Source organism: Garra rufa, chromosome 13 (genome assembly GCF_049309525.1).
Source record: "Garra rufa chromosome 13, GarRuf1.0, whole genome shotgun sequence".
Classification (NCBI taxonomy): Eukaryota; Metazoa; Chordata; class Actinopteri; order Cypriniformes; family Cyprinidae; genus Garra; species Garra rufa.
Window position 1 is genome coordinate 4,849,976 of NC_133373.1, and position 12,302 is coordinate 4,862,277.

The 12,302-nt window shown below is 38.3% G+C and overlaps 1 protein-coding gene across 1 annotated transcript in view; it reads right to left on the reverse strand.

Annotated features, from left to right (window-relative positions):
* Positions 1-12,302, reverse strand: part of scfd2 (sec1 family domain containing 2) — a 181,305-nt gene that overhangs the window by 138,917 nt on the left and 30,086 nt on the right. The window contains exon 4 of the mRNA XM_073816729.1: positions 8,583-8,758. Coding sequence (XP_073672830.1) covers positions 8,583-8,758 — 176 coding nt within the window. The remainder of the gene's footprint in view (positions 1-8,582; positions 8,759-12,302) is intronic.

The window sequence follows — 12,302 nt, forward strand, 5'->3', positions numbered from 1 at the left end:
AGTACACAATTTCTTTTGTGCAGCACCTTATTTGACCAAAACAATTTGTTTTTATTAAGTTTTTATTACACTAAATTTTACTAGATAAAATTTTAGATGAGAAATTTAAGGATGCATTTACAAAGAAATGTATTTCAATCCTTACTAATGGAATGAAGTATATATTGTAATAAATATCAACAGCGAATGATACGGAAAAAAAAAATGGTGATAATATTTTTGGCCATGTTGCAATGCCATGTGAAGTTCTTCACAAAATGCAAAAATCGGCTTAAATAATACAATACTGTTAAATAACTTCAGTGCCTACACCATAAAGGATGAGTTTTGAAAAAAAAAAAAAAAGACTAAAAAGATTTAGTGTGAATGTATGAATATAATTACACACTCTGTTTGCTGGGCTGTGAGGTAACGGGAATGGGTGTAAGAGAGTGCTTGTTGACAGCTCTTCTTGACCACAACACCCTCTACAGCAAACACACTCTCACATACACATATTCCCCTGCCAGGGCTGCACACTCAAGGACTTGATGCCCACCTTTCCTCAGTTTTGTGTCAGCTTATTAACGCTAAGCTGTTCTTAGTGGGAACCTTCTTAGGGGGAAAGCAGAAGCCAAAGAACCCAACCTGTCAAAACGTACAGCCATAGTCAACAAATCAATGCATTACTGTCATTAACTACAGGCAAGTCTACAGTTTTAAGGACACAGTCACCTAACAGCTCCTGTTTTAAAAAGATACATCACTATTAAAGGTCCCATATTGTACACATTTCTGGAGGTTTATTTTAGTTGTTGATGTCCTTAAGAATATATATTTGCGGTATAAGTGCCAAAATCCATCTCAATATATTTTTACAGCTCCTTTTTTAGGAGCTCTGTCAAAAATAGGTCGATTTTGACCCATCTAATTAATATTCATGAGCCTCTCTTCTGATTGGCCTGTTGTTTTCTGAGTGACGCACAGCCAGGCCAATCACAGGTAACTACGGTCATGTATCGTGCAATGATGTAGTTTCGACATCTATCGACTGAACAGGGTTTTCTAGATTAGTTTCCGTGTTGTTGTTGCTTAGCAATGTTATGAACGCGATATTGTCTGGGTTTGACAAAAGGAGGGTGGGACGTGATTGGTGCTCGGGGTGGTGACTGAAGGCAGTGACTGAGTAGATCGGACGTCACATCGTTACGGAAGTCACAGCGGCTCGTGAAAATGAACAGCTACTTTAAGCAGGCTGTGTGCAGTTTACTGTGGATTGACTGTTTTGAAACTCATATGGTTACATAGCCCCTAGACCTCAGTTATCATGAAAAAAGCCAGGAAATTTCGATTTTGACAATATGGGACCTTTAACTACGACCTTCCCTCAATAAATTCCTAATTTGCTAATATTCTTGTAATATGCATGCTAATACGCAACTAGTTAAGAGGCCGTAAAATAGAGTAAGTTTTCCACTAAACACAAGATGGGTGAGCAAGGTTGAAATAAAATAAATAAACACTAATAAATACGTACCATAAGGCCTTTATCCTTCAAAATAAAATTAAGAAAGTGAATGATCCATAAACTTAGGTTAGCTAATATCAAACTCTATTAAAATGAACCATTATTAGTAGGACTGCCTCCTAATAGTTGACTATCCGTTAGTCCGTAAAATTCCACAGGAACTGGCAAAGTCACGCAGTCCGTGATGGACAGATCATTAATGGCTGGTCTATGTGGTAATACAGTAAATCGACAGGACATCCAAACATTCACCTATCATTTATCGACCTCAAATATTTGTGTGCACTCAGAATAACAACGAAATGTTGTGCTTTTGTAAAATAATGAAGACAAAGAGGATACACTTTCTACCGTCTCATTCTCTGTGAACTTGAGCGCAAAACTCCCTGTATACTCTATATATCTACAGAGAGTAAAATGTCTACTTTTAAATGAACCAATCAGAAAACAAATATTCTCAGATTATGTAATCCATATGAAACATGCATACGGGCGCATCACTGCTGCGGAGATGACAAGTCAGTGTCGCCGAAAAAAATCAGGATATTATCAATAAATTATTAAAATGTTAATGCAGTCTCCTGTTTTTTGACACATTCACAATTATTATATCTGCCGGTGTGCTGTGGGAAGCTTTTTTTGCATGCATTTGAGCACTTATTAGGCTATATAGGCAATTAAAGGCTCATTATTATTAAAATGAAGGACTACTAGTCGACCAGAAAAATCTTTAGTCGAGGGTAGCCCTAATTATTAGTACCTAAGTGTCAATAAAAACAGTTCAAACTGCTAAAATTAGATTATTATTACCAATATTTGTTTACTATTTATTTTTATTGTTATTACAGTATCATGCCATTAGCTTAGCAACATGTGGACATCAAACTCTACTTCTAAACTTCCATGATGGTTGGGATCATGCTATATGTGTGGGCAGTAGACAGCTCATACTAGTCTTGCGAACAGAGCTACAGACTCAGTGCAGGAGGGTGAGGTCTGGTTGGATGGGCGCCTTTATTAACACTATGCAGCTTTCCTGTACTGCGCCCCAGGAGGGTGAGAGAGGTAACCATAGACCTGAAGAATGAGCCTGTCTCATGCCAGTGTTTTCAATAACACAATTTCAGTCTCTGGTTTCAGAAATCCAGCATGCAGAGGAAAAAAAACATCAAGTGGAAAATAAATTGAAATATAATAAACAAGGGGAGAGAGGAAGAAAAAGAGCTCATTTTATTTATTACCTCAGGAAAATCAGAGATCCTATTACAACCGAAGTTTACAGTGCAAACAGAAACTAGCATGATTTTCTCAAGGCTGAATGCAGATATTTGATGTCCCAGAGAGAGCCTTATAATTACTGAATATTGACTTTTGGAGGCGCACACACAGAGTGGGTAACATTAAGGCTCAATCCCAATTCTACCCCTTACCCCTACACTTAGCCCTACCCCTCCGTTTGGCACGTTCACGTGAAGGGGTAGGGGTGTCTCATTTCTCTTTTGGTTGGAGGGGTAGGGGTAAGGGGAAGGGCCAGATAGCCCTCCAAACGAAGATTTTTCAGGACCTCACTTCAAACGAAGGGCTAAGAGAAATTTCCAACATGGCTGCTCACTCGAGCAAGCAGACTCGTAAATATAAGTAATTTTTGCCTTTAATAAGGATTTTGATGACAATGTTTCATTATATGTATATTACCTTCAATCTTGTGTTTGTGTTTATGGTGTTGTTTTGTAAATAAACGTTTGCAAAAAAATCGCTAAAGTTTGCTAGCAGATAGCACTGATTGCACGATATTACAAAATATATTTTTATGTCATATACACTTGACTGCATGTTAGAAACATGAAAGACCAGTGGCTCGGCAATTTGCAACGGTGGTGTAGTGGAGAGTGTATGCAGGTATACGGTGTATACACACTTCCACTTTTTAAATCCCCTCTGATGAGCATTATTCAGTAGTGTCCTGCATTCGCCAAAATCATGGCAGTCCACCACATCCAGTCATGTGAATAAATGTAAATATTCGCTAAAAACACCCAATAAAGGCAGTGATGATGCAGTCAGGACCGTGGAGCCGGCTTGCTTTGAAATGTATTTGATGATTGCGCCCGATACGTCTACCGCACCAGTAATTTAAATCAGTACATAATAATAAAAACGATACCTTACAAATAAAAAGAAGCTGATTTTTACGATCAGAAATTTCTTAAACCAGTGAACCCCTGTAAACATTTTAGTCCAAGGATCCAGAAAACGAACGCGTTCAAATAGAAAGTTGAAAACGAAATTCACAAATGAAGCATATATACAGTACTTCTCCAGGCACCACTACACTGATTAGCAATTTGCCGCGCATGTGATAATGCGTTGTTTGTTTTGCTTACGGCCACATGTGAATGAACGGTGCGTACACCGTACATTTGTACTTTTTGAAACATGACAACATTTTGACATCTTGGAATGAGTGATAAACATCTGCGCATGTCCTCTGACGTAACATTAGGAACTAGCGACAACCTACTGTATGATGACGTATAACAGTGTTGTAGTGGTGTCCCATTTCTTAGGGGAAATATTTTAGCCCTTCCCCTTTACACTTTGTTTCAAGGGACAAGGGGAAGGGGCGAGGGGTAGGCGAAGGGGTAGAAAATAGAATTGGGATTGGGCCTAAGACAATCATGCTCATGGAGCACTCCAAAACTTCAAGAGACAAACTTCCATTCAAGACTTAAAGAAATATTTTTATGTCTCTGTAAGAGGTCCCTTATGCTCAAAAAGGTTATTTGTATTTGTTTGATTAAAAACATAATGTTCAAAATTGTTACAGATCCAAAAGCCTGATAGTTTAACCAAAAATTCTGTTAGTTTACTAATTCATGTAAAATTAATTTATTTGTGTCATTCCAAACTATTATGGCTTACTTTCGTCTGTAGAACACAAAAACTGATCTTTTTTAAAAGTAATTTGTTTTGCTATGGAAGCCTGTTTCCGCCCCTGAATAAAAAATAAAAAACGTAATTGCGACTTTTTATCTCCCAATTCAGATTTTTTTCTCGCAATTCTGACTTTTTTCTCAGAACTGTGAGTTATAAAGTCAGAATTTCTAGATATATAGTCAGAATTGTGTGATATAAACTCCAGTCCAGTTCTGAGGAGAAAAAAAAGTTTATATCTCACAATTGACTTAATATCTTGCAATTGCAAGTTTATATCAAACAATTCTGACTTCATTTTTTAGAATTGCGAGTTTATATCTTAGAATTCTGACTTTATTTCTCAGAACTGCAAGTTCATATCTTACAATTCTGAGAAAAGTGTTCAATTTTGAGTTTGTATAATGCAATTCTGACAAAAAAGCCAGAATTGTGAGATAACAAGTCGCAATAACCATTATTTTATTTTTTTTGGTGATTTTTTATTCAGTGGTGGAAACAGGCTTTCATAGTTTTTGGCAGCGGAATCCAATGTTTTTCTGACCCTGATGACTTTACACAGTTTCTTCTTTTGTGTTCAGCAGATTTTTAATAAAAGCAGAGATGGAGCATGCATTAGGTAGTGCTGCTCTCTTTTTATATAGCTTGGTTGCAAACAAGTGATTAGCATAATGTTTTACATGTTAGTAAACACCTTTCCCCTCGTTTTTCCCCCAGAGCAATGATGATCACTGGAGAGCTGAAGGTTTATAAGCTTGTGTGCTGATTGCTGTTTAGCTGTTTGGCGGTTTGGCTGATGCGGCCGGTCTGGCCTGCTTTGACTTCATGTTTTTCCTGATTTGTTTTAATGAGTTCCTATGGGCTGAGCTTTCCCGCTGATATCTTTACAGCCACAGGAACCAGAAACTCCATCAAAAACAGTCTGTGAAAACTAATAACGGACTAGCGAGAGGATATTAGTCTGGAGCGCTCTTTTCTGCATGTTCCAGAGTGGTTAAGCCCTTTTTTAAAAAATCATTTTGCCTTTTCTCCATCCTCTTGGCTTGCTGTCTTCCACATTTCCTATTAAGGTCTCTGTCCTTTTTTTCTCTACCCACGTTTCCCTCATTCCCTGTCCTCTACATATTTGACCCTTGACCTGTGATGTGATGCACACGCGTGTATCCGCCCCAGACAGGCCTCAGCGAAAACATTTCCTTTTCGCATTTGCATCCTCAGAGAGCTAAACACCCACTGGAGTACTCAGATCCAAGCAGTCTCACAACTCTACTGACGCTTAAAGAATGTCTCTGTTTTTCCCCAAAGCCAAACACAGGGTGTTTACTGAGAGCTGTGGCCAGTTAGGCTGTTTAGACTGTTTACTCGCTCACTTACTGCACCTGCAGACACCAGAGTAAACTATAGAGAGTATAGTACTAACAGCAGGACACAACAACCAAACTAAAAGTGAGCAGTAAACATTACATTATGATGAGATTATGATGAAGATATACATAGCACCTGATATTCTGATAATCACTAATCAATAATATCCCTACTGTTTGTTTTAAAACAAATCTTTGCTCATCAGGTCATTAAAGTTTCTTAGAATCTAATACAAGCAAACTGTTGGTTAGTTGATTGGATTAGCCGGATGGATGGATGGATGGATGGATGGATGGATGGATTTTAGTTGGTTTAGTTGGATAGATGGATTTTAGTTGGCTTGGTTGGATGGATGGATGGATGGATTTTAGTCAGTTTAGTTGCTGGGGTGGATTGGTTTTAGTTTGTTTAGTTGGATGGATGGATTTTAATTGGTTTAGTTAGATGGATGGATTTTAGTTTGTTTAGTTGGACGGATGGATGAATAGATGAATGGAAGGAGGGGTAGGTGCATTTTAGTTGGTTTAGTTAGAGGGATGGATGGATTTTAGTTGGTTTAGTTGAAGGGATGGATGGATGAAAGGATGAATGATTTTAGTTGGCTTGGTTGGATGGATGGATTTTAGTCAGTTTAGTTGGACGGATAGATTTTTGTTGGTTTAGTTGCAGGGGTAGATTGGTTTTAGTTTGTTTAGTTGGATGGATGGATTTTAGTTTGTTTAGTTGGATGGATGAATTTTAATTGGTTTAGTTGGATGGATGAATTTTAATTTGTTTAGTTGGTTGGATGAAGTTTAATTTGTTTAGTTGGTTGGATGAATTTTAATTGGTTTGGATGGATGGATGGATGGATGGATGGATGGATGGATGTTAGTTGGCTTGGTTGGATGAATGGATGGATTTTAGTCCGTTTAGTAGTTGGATGGATGGGTTTTAGTGGATTTAGTTGGATGGATGGATTTTAGTTTGTTAAGTTGGAAGGATGGATTGACGGAAGGAGGGGTAGGTGTGTTTTAGCTGGTTTAGTTAGAGGGATGGATGGATGGATTTTAGTTGGTTTAGTTGGATGGATAGATTTTAGTTGGTTTAGTTGCAGGAATGGATGGATGGATGGGTTTTAGTTGGATGGATGTTTAGTTGGATGGTAAAATTTTTGTTGGCTTGGTTGGTTGATGAATGGATGAATTTTAGTTAGTTTAGTTGGATGGATGGATATTTGTTGGATTAGTTGGATGGACAGATTTAATTTAGTTGGCTTGGTTGGATGGATGGATGGATGGGTTTTAATTGGTTTAGTTGAATGGACGGAAGCAGGGGTAGGTGCATTTTAGTTGGTTTACTAAGAGGGGTGGATGGATAAAAGGATGAATGGATTTTAGTTAGTGTAGTTGGAGGGATGGATGGATGGATTTTTGTTGGTTTAGTTGGAGGGATGGATGGATTTTAGTTGGTTTAGTGGGATGGATATATTTTAGTTTGTGTAGTTGGAAGCATGGATGAATGTATGGATGGATAGATGAATGGATGAATGGATTTTAGTTGGTTTAGTTGGATGGATGGATTTGTGTCCTTAGAGACTTTGCTTTAGTAAAAAATCCCCAAAAATGACCCTCACTTAATAAGAATCACATGCTGTATAGACATAAGTTGGGAGTGATTCTTGAAGGACCAGCACTGCATCCCCTTGTACCACTGTTTGAAGAATTCATCTTCAAAAATCTGGCAGTAAATTTTGTTTCATTTTTAGTCTATCTTTGCAAGACAGACCTTTCAGGATAGGAGATGGACTAAAAATGATTTTTAAGATTTTTTATCCAAGCAAAGTCTCTAAGAACCTGACACATTTTATTTCTGGAGACTCCAGGCAGGTTACAGTTCTAGTCTAAATGTTCCCTGATGGTTTCACAACTAATTCTACACCCTAATTCTTACATCTTTTGCCGTTAACATGCGTCTTTTCTTCTCCACCTGTTTTTCTGACTGTGCTGGCCCAATAAGCATTTCACGGTCCAATGGTCATTCCTTAACTTTGCAAATTCTAGTATTGCATTAATATTGCATTCTTCTCATGAGCATTTAATAGTTTTTGACTTCTAGTCTGAGTTAAATCTCTTTTTTGACTCATTTTATCTGTAAAAGGTATTGTGCCTAATAATTCTGCACACCTGAATATGAGGAGTTTTTCACTTTTTTCACTTATAATTGATTAAATACCAAATTAATAGTAGTTATTAAGATTGATGTGGTTTGAAATTGGTAAAATGTGCTTGGAAAAAAATATGATCAGAATATCAACATACCAAATAATTATGCACGCACAGTATATTCTACAGTACTGAGTGATATAACTGGAGAAGAGGTGCTAGAATATACTCCTTTGAAATCTATTAAATGTCCAGGAGCTTTACATAATTACTCCCACAGAACACTGCCAACAAAAAAAATATCTAAAAAACTTAATTCATGGATTATCCAGCTTCAATATTAATGGAGCTGGATATTTCAGGATGTATAACTGGTTTTAAAATGATTTCCAGTGATCTTCTGAGATTCAAGGTGCAGTTTCAGCAAATATTGATTGTCCTTTAGAGCCATGAACACTTGAACAGTATGTACTAGACAAAGAGAAAGACATTGAAGGAGAGGCCTACAGAAATCACTTCATCTTTAACTCTCACAATAGAGATTTGTAGCATACTGCATTCAGGACATCATAAATCAGAACTCTATATTCATATAGTCATTGACAGGTCAGTGAGCTGTGTGATTGGCTAACCTGTAGGAGGAGTCTCTCAAAAGCAAGGCAGGCGTCCCAGCGCGGGAGGGCGGGATGACGGAGAGCTTGAGCAGCAGCCAGTCCCAGCTGTAGGACCCCACTGTGACTTTCCAGAGCGCCCCAACTGTCCCGAAACAACTGCACATACGAACAAAGCTGTTCGGCTGTAACCCGCCCTGAGAACGAGAGAGAAAAACATAAGCATCTTATTTAAGCTGTCTTGATTCAACAGTTACACAAAACAACATTCAGTCATTCTGATTTTAGTGTTTACCTTCAATTGTATCTTTGGTGTCAAACAAAACTTCAAACACTGTTTGAACTCCAGATAAAAAAGTACTTCAGTTCCCATCAATGCAAATCCGTGGGCAACACACAAATTTACTGGGCTTACACACACACACTGTGGTAAAGGAGTGTAAACACACAAGTCATCCTGCAGAACAGTCTCTTAAATGTGTTACGAACTCACAAACGCTTATGATATGACAGCAAACCATAATATTATTACTAGGAAATAACTCAATGTACATGTACATGTTTATTTGCTAATTTATGTGTACGTTTAGTTGCAACAATTTAAACAAAAACTATTATTAGTACTAAGTGAAACCATGGTTACTAGGGATGCACCGAATATTCGGCCACTGAAAATTTGCGTCCGAAAATGGCCCAAAAGTGCATTTTCGGTTTTCGGCCGAAAGACTTTTATCACCGAAACAACACGGCCGAAACAGTATGTTGACGCAAACAGAAACCGCGGCCTGCACGTGCTTGTCTGAAGCAACACGTCTGCGGTGTGGACGTATTTCAGTATATCTGAGAAAGACCCACGGATAGCGATTTGCAAAACTTGTAATGCCGAAATTTCAAGAGGGGGTGTGTCTGCAGTCGTGAGTGCAGCGATGAGGGCAGAGATCGGCGCATTGCGCGCAGACAGATGTAGCTTTCAGTGAGTGAAAAACAATGGCTTTACATTGGTGTTACGTCGCAATATTTTAAAGATATGTCTTTTCTATATACTGTATTTTTATAAATATTTATGTTTTGAACCATGGAGGTGAGCCAATGGATATCACACAAGCAACGTGAAAACTGCGCAATATGTTAAAGTGAAAGTAAAAACTGACAGTGCTTTCAGCATCTGACGTGCATTCTCTCAGAGACAATGAGAGACGATTATACTTTATATGCTGCTAATTTAGTCCCCTAATATTTTTCTTGTGCCCCGAACATGGTGGGAAAAAAATAAAAAGAAACGTATTTTGTGTAAGGTTTGTTTTTGAAAGTCGGTTCTTGAAATAAAGCTCTTAATTTTCATTAATGACTGCAGTGTTATTAGGGGTTAAGAAAGTCTTAATTATGATTTCAGGTGGTCTTAAATGTGGGGACTGAAAGACAAGAATTGCGATGAAACTTTAAAAGGCTATTCATTGAATAAATATGCGCTGCACGTTTCAAAGTCATTTGCTGCGCTGCTTTGTGTACCATTCTGACAGCGCCTCCTGCTGAAAGAGAAACACCTAGAGTTGTAAATGTGAACTCATGGATCCACAAGATAATGTGTTATAAAAATTTTAACAATTTAAACAAAGGCAGTAAAATATATGTATGTTATTTAAGTTATATAATACTTGATTGATAATAATTGTTTAAATTAATATAATTGAATTATTCTTTGAAACTTTAATATTAATTTATGCAATTACAATGCCTTGATTTTAGTAAGATTAGTACACAGTCATAGCCATAAATGCAATGGTACTAATAATTGGCATAATTCTTTCGGTGTTTCGGTTTTCGGCCTTGGTTTCCTCTTTTTCGGTTTTTGTTTTCGGCCAAGAATTTTTATTTCGGTGCATCCCTAATGGTTACTATGTGACTACATAGGATGCCCAAATTGTGAATTAATCATTCTTTTGAAACTGTTAATTTTTATGATTTGCTCAAACTGATTCACAAAAGCACAAAATGCCTCTAAAAAACTCTGGGAACACATTGGAGTACAGTGACGGAAAAAATTATTTGATCCCCTGTCAATCAGCAATATTTCTGGCTCCCAGGTGTCTTTTATACAGGTAACGTGTTGAGATTAGGAGCACTCTCTTAAAGGGAGTGTTCGTAATCTCAGCTTGTTACCTGTATAAAAGACACCTGTCCACAAAAGCAATCAATCAATCAGATTTCAAACTCACCACCATGGCCAAGACCAAAGAGCTGTCCAAGGATGTCAGGGACAAAATTGTAGACCTACACAAGGCAGGAATGGGCTACAAGATCATCATCAAGCAGCTTGGTGTGAAGGTGACAACAGTTGGTGCGATTATTCACAAAAGGAAAAAACACAAAATAACTGCCCCCTCGGTATGGGGCTCCATGCAAGAGCTTACCTCGTGGAGTTTCAATGATCATGAGAATGGTGAGGAATCAGCCCAGAACTAAACAGCGGGATCTTGTCAATGATCTCAAAGTCACCAAGAAAACAATTGGTAACACACTACGCCAAGAAGGACTGAGATTCTGCCCGCAAGGTCCCCCTGCTCAAGAAAGCACATGTACAGGTCCGTCTGAAGTTTGCCAATGAACATCTAAATGATTCAGAGGAGAACTGGGTGAAAGTGTTGTGGTCAGATGAGACCAAAATCAAGCTCTTTGGCATCAACTCAACTCGCCGTGTTTGGAGGAGAAGGAATGCTGACTATGACCCCAAGAACACCATCCCCACCGTCAAACATAGAGGTGGAAACATTATGCTTTGGGGGTGTTTTACTACTAAGGGGACAGGACAACTGCACTACATTAAAGGAACGATAGACAGGGCCATGTACCATCAGGGCTAGGGCACTGAAGCCAACCAGTGCATTGAAAATGGGTCCTGGATGGGTATTCCAGCATGACAATGACCCAAAACACACAGCCAAGGCAACAAAGGAGTGGCTCAAGTGGTTCACGTAGAAGCACATTAAGGTTCTGGAGTGGCCTAGCCGGTCTCTAGACCATAATCCCATATAAAATTTGCGGAGGGAGCTGAAGGTTCGAGTTGCCAAACGTCAGCCTCGAAACCTTAATGACTTGGAGAGCATCTGCAAAGAGGAGTGGGACAAAATCCCTCCTAAGATGTGTGCAAACCTGGTAGCCAACTACAAGAAACGCCTGACCTCTGTGATTGCCAAGTCATGTTTTGCGAAGGGCTCAAATACTTTACTCATTAAAATGCAAATCAATTTATAACTTTTTTTGAAATGTTTTTGTAGATTTTTTTTGTTTGTTGTTATTCTATCTCTCAATGTTCAAATAAACCTACCATTACAATTATAGACTGATCATTTCTTTGTAAGTGGGTAATACATAAACAGGCACACTGTGGGAGGTAGGGGAGAGACTTTTTACTTTCATTAAATGACCACTATCAGCACACACTGCTGTTCAAATGCACCACCAAACCACAACACACATGCATCAGTTCCTTCATGTGTGTTGAGACTGAGTGTTTGGAAGAATGATGGATCTAAAGAGCACACTGCTTGGTAACCTCATGTATGAGACACAACCCCAAAATATAAGTGTATGTGTGATTTAGGCTGATGTATTTCTCACTCAAAGTGATTGTATGTGGTCAGTCTCTACGTAGCTTATTTATTACATTGGCATGGTTCAGCCAAAAGCACTCCTGGTGTTCCCTTAAGGGAGCTTGCAAAGACAGGAAGAGATGGTGAGAGG